Source organism: Castor canadensis, chromosome 11 (assembly GCF_047511655.1).
Source record: "Castor canadensis chromosome 11, mCasCan1.hap1v2, whole genome shotgun sequence".
NCBI lineage: Eukaryota > Metazoa > Chordata > Mammalia > Rodentia > Castoridae > Castor > Castor canadensis.
Window position 1 is genome coordinate 41,829,987 of NC_133396.1, and position 13,903 is coordinate 41,843,889.

The 13,903-nt window shown below is 40.3% G+C and overlaps 1 protein-coding gene across 1 annotated transcript in view; it reads right to left on the reverse strand.

Moving 5' to 3' along the window:
• Positions 1-1,787: 1,787 nt before the first annotated feature.
• LOC109683323 (uncharacterized) overlaps positions 1,788-13,903 on the reverse strand; it is a 29,810-nt gene continuing 17,694 nt past the window's right edge. The window contains exons 3-8 of the mRNA XM_074044752.1: positions 13,669-13,841; positions 12,692-12,763; positions 12,122-12,196; positions 6,094-6,212; positions 2,379-4,153; positions 1,788-2,033 (exon numbers count right to left, since the gene is read on the reverse strand). Of these exons, the coding sequence (XP_073900853.1) occupies positions 1,803-2,033; positions 2,379-4,153; positions 6,094-6,212; positions 12,122-12,196; positions 12,692-12,763; positions 13,669-13,841 (2,445 nt within the window). The 3' untranslated portion in view covers positions 1,788-1,802. The remainder of the gene's footprint in view (positions 2,034-2,378; positions 4,154-6,093; positions 6,213-12,121; positions 12,197-12,691; positions 12,764-13,668; positions 13,842-13,903) is intronic.

Below are 13,903 nucleotides of genomic sequence, written 5' to 3' on the forward strand. Positions count from 1 at the left end.
CAATGTAATAAGGCAAACAAATGGGTTATAAGCATTAGAAAGGAAGGGCCAAAATATTATTTGTATGTGAAATGATGAACAATTCAAAAAGCCCAAGACAATCAAATAAAATTTAATTGGCACCAATTGAATTCACTAATGTAATTAGATAGAAAATGAAGACATCAGCTCAAACACCTCCATAGCTTTCCCATGTATCACCAATAGGAATTAGAAAAATGAAAGAGCTCCTTACACTAGCAATAAAGATGTAGGAAGTCCCTGAGAATAAGTTTACGCAAAGATGTATATGATTTATGTGATAAAATTCCAAAACTCAGGGAGGATGGGAGGATCATGGTCCTAACCTGGCCTGGGCAAAAACTTGAGATCCTATCTTAAGAATAAACTAGTCATTTGCCTAGCAAGTGTGAGATCCTGAATTCAAATCCCAGTACAAAACAAAGAAACAAACAACCCAAACCAAAAATCCCATAAGCTCTGAGGCAAGGTGTGGGGTGAGGATGGGGGCTGATCGATGTGGTGGTTTCCACTGGAAACACACCTGCTCTTCACAGCCCTGACTCCCTTCCCAGTGAATTGTATTTGTCCTGTTTTACATTAAATGTATTCATTCTTTCAATGGTTTTTGATGGCTTTCCTTGGATCTCAGTGTTTCAGATATTTCCCAGTATTGTCTCTAAGGAGGCAAAACAGAGCACTGGTAGTAAGTGGTTCAGGTTTTATGGCCAGGAAAATTGGAGGCTTTTATGCCTTTGGTTTTGTCACTGGGGCCTTAAATGATCTTCATTTGTAAAACAGGACTGATGAGATCTGCCTCACAGGATTTTTGTGAGGACTATATCAGATCTATGGAAAACTCTTTGTCCTATGCCTAGCACCCATAAATATAAGATTGCTATGGCACCAGAGGCAAGGTGGTCAAATCTACCAAAGGTTCCTGCCCATGGTATCAGACTTAGAAAGCTCTTTCCACCACAAAACTATAAAAGTATGGCCTGTGTTTAGTTTCTCTCTCTCTCTCTGTCTCTCTCCTCTCAATCTTTATCTCTCTCTCCCTTCCTCCCTCCCTCCATCTCCCAGTCTGTCTTTATATTTATGGAAATATATTTGTTTAGGGTGAAGTGTAGCAGTGTTTTGTTACTTGCTCTTAAATAGTTAGGCAGCTCTTCTATTACCGTTTGTTCCACTGACTAGAATTATTAGAAGGTGACCTTTGAAGTCTTAGGCTAGAAGTGCAGCTCAGTGGTACAGTACATGCTCAGCATGTGAAAGGCCCTTTTTTAATTCCAGCACACACACAAAACTTGGGAAGACCTAGTCTGTCTGTTGTTGAACTCTGCATGCTACTTTAAATAAATATTGAATTGTATTATTCCTCATTGTGGAGTTGACCCAATGCCTTTTATCTCTCTTTGACTACCATTACTATCTACTCCAGGTAAAATATTGTCCTTTCAAAGAGCTTATCATTTGAACAGCAGAGGGAATAATGAAAACATAAATAAATACAAATACAGCTTGCACTGAACATACAAATTAAAAGCAGTATAAGAGTTTATAGAAATTTCAAGAAAGGCTGTAAGCCACTGGGAGATGCAGAGGGTACTGCCTGGGCAGTGGCCAGTGGTCAGCTTCCCAGAGGTCTTCACAAACTAACCCCATGCTGGTCCCTGACTCCTAGATAAAAAATTAGACTCTGTCATCTTACTGATATCACAGGATTGACCCAAATTCAGAATGCCATGTAATGGCTTGACAGTGAGAAATACGAATCTATAGACAGAACACTGTGTACACCATCACGGAATTACCTTTCTGTAGAGAGTGGGAAAATGCCTTTGGTTTTCAGTTTGTGGGGTCTGACTCTTACAAAGACAACATATATTCTGGAAACCTGAATGAATTGTGGTTCTTACCTCGATGATACAGAGACAGGAAACTGGAATCACGATCATCACTATTACGGCCACAGATACTGCCAAGATGAGGAGTTTTTTGTTACAACCATATGCTGGAACTTCTTGTATAAGCTAAAAAGAAAAATAATAGTTTTTGTTAAGTAACAAAGAGATGGGAAGGATGAAAACTATTTAAAACCCCATTGTTCCAGGTGAGTAGCTTGTAGGTTCTTAAAGAATGCACCAAATTTAATATGTTACATGCCTTATTAATTTGCATTTTTCTATTAAATTTTATCTGTTTTAGGTCCACTTCAGTCTCCAAAGGAGCAAAATGGGGGACACAGTCTTAGCCTCATAACTTTGCACTGCACTAGCACCCCTGGTCTTCCTGCTTCCTGCCTAAGCATAGGAAATGCTTAGGCTTATCCTGAATGATGGGAAAATCAAGGTCTTATATTTTATAGATTTCCTCACCTCACTTGATTCCTGCCCCTTCTGTCCACGCTGAAGCTCTGTACTGTCACTGATGTAGTCCTCTGTTTTCCAGTGGTCTGTATCCCAGTCAGTTCTGGACACACTGAGTTCTCGCTCCTCACTGAGAAGTTTCATTAAGTAGCCTGTTCTGAGGATAAGCTTAGAACAGGCCTTCTGCACATCAGCATCAGAGCAGTCAACCCCTAAGGTCTTGATCATTTGAGAAAGAAGTGTTCTCACATCATTGTTGGGGATGAGGGACTGAAGCTGCTGGATTAGTTTTGATACAAGAAGGTCAGCCAGGGATGCCAGTGTGGTAAGGAGATCTTTGGGCTTGGTGGTTGAGTCAGTGCCCATGTTGGGGTACTCCCATTGTATCTCATTGGTTTGTTTCACAGTTGGTATTTTGAATGCACCCACACTGGAATCTGCATCAGCAGCATCTTCCTGGTTTGTGGCTTCAGAGAAACGTTCTTCTGGCTCATCAGTGTTTGCCATAAGAGCATTTTCTTCAGTCTGTTTTTGTATAGGAGTGTCCTCTGTAACAGGTTCTGAAAGCGCATATAATTCTGAAAAAGGGTTGTCCTGAGAACTCAGGTCTCCCAAAGATGCAATGGCCCTTTGTGAAGGGGAATTTATGAGGCTCCTCACCACAGGGAAGGGAGGCCTGTGTGCAAGCAGCATGCTCAAGCGAGACTTTTTCTTTCTGACCTTTTGAGTCAGTTTTGACTTAGGTGTTCCATGGACCACACGAGAGCCTGTTTTATGAAGGAGATTTTTTCGGTCATGTATGATTGGTTTAGAAGCCTCTATGTTTTTAACTCTAGCATTTGCATCTTCTAAAACAAACATGCTGTAGGTTAAGTCTTTTGCTTTATTTCTGACGTCAGGTAGTGGTTTTGCAATAGTAGACATGTCCGCTGAGTATGGATTCAGGGAAGAAGAGACAGTTGCCTTCTGTTCTTCTGTGAGTGAGGGGTCTGTTTGGAAGGTGAATTCCTCTGATTTCCATGGCTCCTGTACCATGGGAAGCTTCTGCAGCTCCCCTAGGGATGGTCTCCTAAGCCTTCTTTCTGCACCAATATTCTCCATAAGAGGCAGGGCACTCTGTCTCCCCCAGATGCTCTGTTTCCTCACTTCCTTGAAATGCCTTTTCTGTATGCTTTTTGGCCCCTTGAGGACTCTGTTCACCCTCTGCAGCCTTTTCTCTGCAGTCTCTGCCAGGCTGTTTTCCTGGGGTTGGTCAGTATCCATTTTCCATTGAAAGATTTGGCGTTCAGATTTGGGACTAAGAAGGCTAGGCTGCATAAACATGGCTGTTTTTTCTTTTTTAACCTCATCAATTTTTTCCTGAATTTCTGCATCTAACAAATTTTCCAGAAAATAGAGCTTGTTCAATTTACTTTTGTAAGCTGAGTTGTCTGAAGAAGGTTTAAGAGGGGGTCTCCTTGTATCAGTTTTCAAATTACCAGGGGAATTATTTCCATTTTGCACATTGGAAAAAAGCAGTTTAATGAATGGTAACAATTTTGATTCTACACCTTTTAGATTTCCCTGTGAGAAAAATGGCAATAGGTAATTTAGTGCACTAATGAGATCACTTTCATCATCATTAAAGTCTGGCTGCTCATTTATGAAGCCAGAAGAGCTGACACCATTTTGGTCCTCATATCCCCTTTCTGGTTCAATAGTCAACTCAGTGTTTGTGCTCTTCTTCCGGGTCTGTAACACCTTCATGAATTTTCCTTCTGTGTTCTCTATAGATCGTTCTTCAACTGTCAAAAAAAAAAAAAAAAAAAAAAAGACTGCTGTTGGTAAGGGGAAGACTGGTGGACAGTTTTGTTTTTTTTTTTAAATCAGATCATCGCTACAAATCACAGACAAAGTAGAGGGGAGGCATTATTTGAGTGTCGTTTAAAGGGGAGAAAAATAAGCCCAAACTTTAAACCTATGAAATGGCAACAAAGAGAGAAAAAGACAACTTTGACAAAGTAGCTACCTATTCAGAACATTCCATAGTGTGAAATACAGGAACTCTGGTTAGGAAAGCCAAATGCCCAATACTCAATAAAATACCAAGACTGGAAGACAAATATTTGCCTGCTCAGCAAACCTCTTCACATTCACAGTTCCCATACCGTCCTGACTCAGACACAGAAGGATAACAAAGCTTCTTCTCTCAACTCCCCTTCCCCATACTGTGTTCTTGCTACTGTCACAGAGAGCCAGATGAAGGACAGTCCTATGAGGGGAGCATTCTTTCGCTAAGAAATCTTCAGGTGGCCTGTCCTCTTCCACCTACCCATTTAGTTCCTTTGCTTGGGCTCTGATCCCATGTAGCCTAACCCCCATAACAGAAGACTCTATACCAAACAAAAACAAAAACACTCTACCATTCCTGGATTTTTCCTTAAATTTGGTCAGGGAGCTGGGATATGCAGGTCAAGGAATTTTCAGTTTGCCTGGCTGTATGTCTCTGTGCAATGTGCAACAAATCTGTAGAGTAACAGCAACTTCTGGGGAAACACGTCTTGAGGTCCTAAATCCCTGGGGGGAAAGCTACTTTTTTTTCTTTTCTGTCCTTTTTTGTTTTTTCTCTTTTTTAAACTTTATTTTTATTTTGAAAAGATACTTTAGCCCAATGTTTGAACTGCTTTCATTTCATTACTAACAATTCCAACTTGGGAGCCATCCAAAGCATCTGATTGCATCGAGGTCAGCTGGAGTATGGTGTAGTTAGGCTTTTTTTTTCCAGGACATTTGAGAGTATTTGTGGTGGTAATGAGAGTTAGAGCAGGAGACAAGGGTGATGAGGAAGGAAGAATGTGGACTCCTGGAGAGCCCAGAACTGGGGACAGATGATCCAGGTATTGGGATAAAGCACATGGCACCTGAGATCTTATTTTCCTCAGGATAAAAGGAAATGAAAAAGTATGTTTTTCATGCGGGTAAAACGAGAATAATGTTACTGCTGAAAAATTGTTTTGAACACTGGTTTCATGTAAGTCACAAAGTGACTTCACCAGTAGGCTTGTGTTTTCGAGCTATCAGGATATCAAAGCACTGATATTTTGGAAGCCAAGACATTAGTGCTAATGACAAGATATAATACCTACATATACCCATAAAAGCACCTAAGGGATCTGTGCATAGATAGAAAAGCCTCAACTGAGAGTGAGTTCAGAGTTGGACAGTCTAAGCATGAAGAGCTCTCACTTCATTAGGAGAGTAAGGCAGTAATTGCTAGTTACAGAATTATAAACTCCCAGATTCCAAATAAGAGAGTAGCACTTACTTTTTTTTTTTATATAAAATTGCAAAAACAAACAAGCAAAACGCTGCCCTGTATGTAGGTCAGGGAGCACTTGAGACATAACACATATAAAAGCTACTTACAAGCTGCATGACACTGTATGAATAAGTGATCCCTGGATGTCAAAGCCCCAAGGGGAGAATACAGTACAGTGACCATTAATATTATTCCCTGCCTCTTCTAGGTCCTTGCCCATATGGAAGAGTTCTATTAGAAATTATGCAATGACAACTAAGAACCTGACATTGAGCACGGGAGCAGTTCAGAAATTTAGGAAGTTTAACTCTGGGTGAATAAATAAAAGTAAAGCAATTACATTATTAGTTTAATAATTTATCACTATTTAGAAACTGAATATTAGAAATTAAAATTAAAACATTTTTCAAAAGACAACAGACTCACGACACTGTATGGTGTTTGGCAGACATTCATTGTCACAATGCAGCTTGACTGTCTTGCAGACACCTTCAATGTTACTTTTATATTGGCAGAGGCAGCAGGCCATATGGCTAGGTAAGATCCTACAGATGGAAACACAGATAATTAAGTTAATGGAAAGGGGGTACTGAAGGGTGGAAGAGGAAGGCCACAGGGCTGTGCAAAAAGAACTCTTCAGGTAGCACATAACCTGGACAGGTTGGAAAGAGCCCAAAGGTAAATTGCTGCTCTTGCATATTGAAAATAAACAGGAAGGAAGACAGGTGCGTAACTGAAGGATCGGCATGGCAGTGGGTGTCCTATGCCTAAAATAGAGTGCTAAGGATTAGAATTGGGTGACATTGGTCTGTAGTATCAATCAGAAGCATCTCCTCTCAACTCAAGTCTCAGTCTGGGTTGGCAGTGCACAGGAAGGAGGCAGACTTCTATGATAAACTCCCAACTTAGGAAGTCACTTTCTCAATTCCCATCGGAAGTGGCAAATACTAGAAATTATTCTGGGCATTAAAAACAGCATAGCTTAATCCATATTGTGTGGTTAGAAAACACTGTGTAAATCTGGGCAATCTGAGCACACAAAAAACTAGAGGGCTAGGGGTGCAGCTCAGTGGCAGAGGGCTTGTCCAGATGTCTGAGAAGATCCTGGCTTTGATGTCAGCATCACCCACACAAGAACTGTAAAGATGATAATAAGGTACAGCATAAATAAGAGGAATCCTGTACCCATAGTAATACTCAAAAAAAAAAAAAAAACCGGTGGAGGAGGGCTGTTCATTAATAGAATAATGCAAGCTAATAAACGTAGAAGGAATGACAGAACTAGAAAAGCATTATTTTGTGAGCACCAAGTAATAACTGGTTTGAATAAGGATTCTCACTGATGCATAGGTGGGTGAAAAGATGCTTGAGGGCAGCATCTTCAGTGATCTCTAATTGATGGTCCACTGGTTATATCATAATGATGAAGTGAGAATTTGAAGATCTTCAGGATGCCACTTTAATCAGGTGACTAGACAGTAGCACGGGTCACCTGAAATCATGTGGTATATCACAGGGTTAACCTGAATTTAGTCCTGAGGAAAAGACAAATCCAGATTGTGGAACCATTTACAAGACAACTGTCTCAGACTGTTTAAATGTCCCAATGTGCTGAAAGACAAAAAAAAAAAAAAGTGGTGAAATTTTTTAGACTAAAGGAAATAACAGCTGGTCTATGAATAAAAACAAAACAGACTTAAAGAGCATTATTGGCTTATGGCCAAGATGGAGTGACAGGAACCAATTTAACCTTCCACCCAAAACAGCAATAAAATATATGAAAGAACAAGTTTTCAAGACATTGGATATCAGACAATCAAGAAATGGGAAATAAATGAAGTGAGCCCTGTGATTTCCCTACTTGTTAGTTTGGTTATGAGGTATAACCCATAGGGTGGTGTTGAAGGGATTAATCCATTTATAAGCGCAGAGCTGAATTGGGCTCCTAGGAAATGGGGTCTAGGTGGAGGAAGTAGGTTAAAGGGGAATGCCTTTGAAGTGTATATTTTCTCCCTGGATCTTCTCTCTCTCTCTTTCTTAGCTGCCCATTAAGTGAGCAGCCTCTGCCACAGGCTCCCACTACCGTTTGTTCTTCCTCACAAATCCACAGCAATAGACATCGACAGAAACCTCATAAACTGAGAGCCCCCTCCCCGAGAAAACAGAATCCTTTCCTCTTCTAAGTTGTTTTCCCAGGTACTCTGTCATAGGGATGCAAAGCTGACTAACACACTAGCTTACCACTCTGAGAGTTTCCAGGTTACAAGGTAGGGAAGGAACACAAGCAGAGACTGATGATCTCCCTACTTAAGGAAATGGACTTGAGGGCTGGTTGAGTGGCTCAAGTTGTAGAGAGTCTGCCTTGCAAGTGTGAGGCCCTGAGTTCAAGCCCCATACTACCAATAAATAAATAAAAGAAATGAAACTTGAGATCCAGGTGAACCAAGGTGACTATAATTCAGAGCACAGTACCAGATGAGACAGAGTCACAGAGAAAAAACTCTGGAGCCGTGTCGAAGGATGGTCAAGTATACAGCAAAGTACTAATCAGTGCATGTGTGTGAGGAAACTACTCAAGGCTAGGAAAAGCCCCACCAAACAGATTAGAGGATATGGCACAGGGTTAGGAATACTGCCTGTTCCCACAAGGCAGACTGGAAACCCTAATGATCATAGGGCACTAGGTACTCAAAGGTCTTGCCTTAGTACTTGTCAATAATGACTCTGGATTAAGGGTTACTTTGTGGTACCTCTTCACAAATCTTTAAAGTTCGAGCCCAAATGGTGAAATTGTTTTGAGTAACATAACCTCACCTGAAATATGATCAAGCATATTTATAGGAATATCAAAATATACAGTATACAACAAATTCAAATTCACGGTGTGTGGAATCCAAAAATTAAGGATGCAAAGAAGCAATGATCTGTATTGAGGGGAAAAAACAATCAATCATAACCAACACAGAATTTACATGCATGTTAGAATGAGCACACAAAGACATGAACAGAGTTCTTATAAATGTCCATGAGGTACGTACAAAACTTAAAGAGTGAAAATGGCCAGAGAATGATAGTGTTTTTCCTATCCAAGAAAAAAGCAACAGGGCATGCTGATGCCCGCGTGTAATCTCAGCACTCAGGAGACAGAGAGGCAGGAGGATTGCAAATTTAAGGGCAGCTTGGGGGGAGGATGGAATAAAGGAGAACAGTGGAGGGGGTGAATTCAAGTATGATATATTTGATACATTGTAAGAACTTTCGTAAATCCTACAATGTACCGATACCCAGCACAACAATAAAAAAAAAGGGAGGGGGGTTTACATAGCAAGACCCTGTCTCAAAAAAGAAGAAAAAAAAGAAATAGGAAGGTGGGAGGGAAGGAAGCAAAGGGAAAGGAGGGAGGAAGGACAAGGGAGAACACCACTACCTTGGGTAACTAAGAAGCCTGGTTAGTGATGAGGACTCTGCTATCCAGAGGAAGGCATCTCCCTGACAGTGGGGGATCAACTGGCAGACACTGTATCGGAGGTTGAGGATGATGAGACTGGAGCAGAAACCAAAAGATTTGAGTGTGGGGATTTTAGTAAGGAGGTGTCCTCATAAAAATGTTCAGAGCAGAGGGCTGAATGAAGGGCCTTTTCCATACTAACCTTGAGCAATCCTTTCGACTGTCCTTAGCATACAAATTTCTACTTAGCTTGCCATATTGGAGGGAAGATGCCACAATTAAAGTTGCTGTGTTATAATAAACTGTCATGATAGACCCTACAGAAATATTTTTCAAAACTTCCAAAAAAACTAAAATACATTAAAATTAACTCAAAATGGATCATAGACCTAAATGTAACTGTAATTTCTGAGAGGGACCATAGCAGAAAATCTTTATGATTGGCTTAGACAATGATTTTTTTGGTCACCACTGTGGGTTTTAAAATTTTTACTAGCATAGCTTAACTGTACAAAGGGCTTTCATTGTGATATTTTCAACAGGCATATGAAGTTGTTTGGTCATCTAGTTTACTCTTTCTTAGCCCCTTCCCCTCTCATTCTTAACAGTTTTTCGGGTATATGGATTTTTCTTTTAATATTGTTTTTTGTTTTGTTTTTGGGTTGGACTGGGGTTTGAACTCAGGGTTTTGCTCTTAGAAGCAGGTGCTCTAACACTTGAGCTACACCTCTGGTACTATGATTCTTAACTCAAGGCCTGTACTTGCTAGGCAGGCCTACCACTTGAGCCACACCCAGTCCCTTCCCCACCACCACCCCTCCAATCCCCCTCCACTGCCTTTTTTTTGCTGAAGTTTTGTTTGTGTGTGTGTGATTGGGGTTTGAACTTGGGGCTTCAAGAGTGCAAAGCAGGTGCTCTACTGCTTGGACCTCCACTCCACTTTGCTCTAGTTTATTTTGGTGATAGGGGTCTCGTGAACTATTTGCCCAGGGTGGCCTTGAGCCATGATCCTCCCAGTTCTAGACTTAAGTGTGAGAATGAGCTTAGGTAGGGTCTTTTCCGTCAAAGGATTTAATCAGTAACCCCTGCTGTTACAAATGTTAGTCTCACTAACTTGCTTCCCACACAGTCCCTTCATGGACTGTAGTGAATGTGATTAAAGTTTCTATTAAGAACAAAGGATTGTTAGCCTCAGCTTGGCAAAATTCTGCTAGATGCCCTGCTTCCAGAGCTTAACCTAAAACAGGTATTGCTTCCTTGAGGTTTTAAGCTTCCTTGTCTTCAAAGCCCCGTCCCAATGTCCTCTTTCCAGTTAGCCAACTGCATAGACTGTGACCCCAAAACCTGCCCAATTCAGGGGAGGGGAGGGGCAGTATTGCATTAGAGATAAAACCCCAGCGGACTCCCTGCTGTGTGTGCTTGCTCTTTCTTTGTGGCCCACCCTTCTACAGAAGAAAATTTTGCCTTGCCAGTTGATTTCTGAGTTCTGTCCTCTCTTTATTGTGACACCCCAATATTGATTTCTACCATCGAGTAACTAGTATTAGAGATGTGAGCCATGACACCTGGCCTTTCTGTAGTTATTTTCAGATAGTCTCATGATTTTGCCTAGGGCCAGCCTGAGATCTTGATCCTTCTACATACAGCCTCTGGTGTAGCTGGGATTCCAGATATGTATCACCATACCTGGCTTACTCACTGGGATGGATTCTCATTAAATTTTTGCCCAGACTGCCTTGAACTTTCATCCTCCACTTTTCAGCCTCCCAAGTACATTGGATTACAGGCATGAGCCACCTACCCCAGTGACAACAGGTTCTTAGACAAAGATTTCTTAGGCGAGACACACATACACACGTAAACAAGAACCATACAAGAAACACTACCTATGGTAGAGTTCATCAAAATTTAAATATTTAAAACTTCTGCTCTTCAGAAGACAATTAAGGGAGTGAAAAGACAAGCTACAACCAGAGAGAAGATATTTGCTCAGCACATATCTGAGAGAAAAGACTTGATCCAGAGTATGTAAAGTACTCTTCAAGCTCAGAAAGGAGATAAATATCCAACTAAAACATGAGAGCAGATTTGAGCAGACACTTCAGTAAAGAAGACATATGCACATAAATGCACTCAACATCATCATTAAAGAAATGGAAATGAAGATGACAATGAGACACCTCTACACACCTACTAGTAAAAAAGGCTAAAATTTAAAAAGAAATTGAAATATAAGGATCAGGTGAAAATATGGAGCAAAAGTAACTCTCATCACTGCCAGTGGTGAATAAAAGAAGCCAAACATAAAGGCTATGTACTGTATGATTTCATATATAAAATGCTCAAAAAGTCAGGTACCAGTGGCTCATATCTGTAATCTTAGCTACTCAGCAGGCAGAGATCAGGAGGATTGTCGTTTGTATGCCAGCCTGGACAAGTAGTTTGAGAGACCATATCTCAAAAAAAAAAAAAAAAAATCATAAAAAAGGGCTGGTGGAGGTGCTCAAGGTGTTGGCCCCGAGTTCAAATCCCACTACCCTCCCCCCCAAAAGAAAGAATGCTCAAAAAAATGCTGGCAGAGTGGCTCACATGCCTGCCTAGCAAGGACAAGACCCTGAGTTCAAACCCCAGTACCATTAAAAAAAAAAAAATGTTTGATAGTTGCAAGTGGCTAGCAGTGGGTGGAGTGGACTGACTCTGAAAGGATGTGAGGGGCTTTTGGAGATGACAGGATCATGTAATTATCAGTGGGGTTGGAGTTACATAGCTATGCAAACCCATTAAACTGTAGACTTAAAAAGTGTAAATTTGGGAGGTTTGGCTCAAGTGGTAGAAGCACCTGCCTAATAGGTGCAAAGCCCTGAGTTCAAAACCCAGTCCCTCAAAAAAAAAAAAGTGTGAATTTTGTTACATGGAAATGGCATCTCAATCAGCCTGAGTTAAGAAATTAGTCAAGCAAACCAAAGGAAACTAGGTGATACATAAATCTAATAAAAACTAACTTACAGTTTTTCCAACTTAAGAGTCATCAGGAGGATGTTCTCAAGTGTCCCAAGTCGCACTTGTGTTTTTCCCAGGTCCCTGAGGGAGAAAGCACACATTCATGAGGAACCCAACACAAAGAGTGTATACTTAAAAAGACATTTCAAGGAAATGTTATTAGTTCAGGTTTGACTTCCCTATAATACAAGCCATCTCAGAAGTTTGTTACAGAAGTTAATTACTCTTATTGAAGAAATTTAAGTTTACTGTTTGCATCATCAAATTAATGACCTTGGCATTGAATAGAGCCTAAGTCCTTTTTCTAACCATTAGCTTACTTTTCATTTTCTGTTACTTTCACTCCTACCCTTTACTCTTTTCTTTCAGGAAGAAATGGTATTTGTACTTTTGTTTTCACATTCAGTATCTCTGTGTCTTCTTCCCTGACTGGCTGTCTTGTTCATTATAACCCTTTCCTTTGCCAATAACATTTTTTTCAATTACCTAGTTAAAATTCAAATGATGACTTAACCTTTGATGAAAGTAAACAAGAGAAATCATCTCATGACTCCTAAAAAGTACTGCAATACTTACAGGTACTTTAATGCTGGCAATTTAAAAAGATGGGAATCTTCGACAGTTGTCAGAGGATTACGACTGAGAATTCTGAAAAATGCAATGCAATTAAATGCATTTTCAATATCTCTGAGACTACATGAAAGGTTTGTATTCATTTTTTGTTTGAAAATTCTGGGTTAAAAAATCATTTTCTGTCTTTACCTACAAATCACTTTTAGAATCCATAAACAGCCTTCCTTTGGGACTACCCAAGTCTCTAAAAAAATAAAGTGGAGAAAAGAGGGGGGGGAAAATAGAAAAAAAATATGCCAAAGAACTTTCAGGTCAAAAACTCTCGAACTGACTACACTGGTAGGGAGCCCTGCCCTGTAGGAAACACTATTTTTAGTGTCCTCCATAATTCACGAAGGTGCTCATCTTTCAATTTAGAGATGTTAAACAATTCATGATCTGATTCATTCAGTTAAGGAAGAAATAGGACCAATTCCTTGGCCTTGAACTGGTGAAAGCCACACTCCCATCCCATATTCTCACTTGTATTCTTCTGTCACATCACAGCCTTTGTTGCACTGCAGGTAATTAATCACCTGTCTTCCTATCAGTCTACCAAACTATCAGCAGGTTAAGGGCAAGGGAGCACAGCTTGTTATTATCATCCCTGGCATAGAGCTTGAAATTTACTAGGTACTTAAGTGTTTGTTGAATAAATAAATAACATTCTGTATACATACTATATACATTCTTATTCACTCTCTCTCTCTCTCCCCCCTTCTCCCTCCTTCCCCCTCTTCCTGTCTCTCCTTTGGTAGAGGGCCTTGCTCTGTAGCCCAGGCTGGCCTTGAACTCCTGGGCTCAAGCAGTCCTCTTACATCAGCCTGTCATTAACTGACCACAGGCTGTGTCTGTCACTGTGTCTGGCATAAATTCACTTTTGATATAAATTTTTTCTTTTTTTTCAGTTTTGAAACATGCTTATCTTCTATTCCACTTACACTTGCTGTAAAAACTGCATTCCATGCCATGCCTGAAATGTTCCAAAGTTCAACTCTGTGATTACATTGCAACCAAGATTTCTACAAAAAGAAAAAGCCAAAGAAGGTAAGGAAAAAGATATTCTTTCAGAACACTCATCATGTGGTAGTGATTCTAACTTACATTTGATGAACTATAACGTCAATACTTTCCTCCTACATTAAAGAAATCTCACTGTGGATGATACTGGCTTAT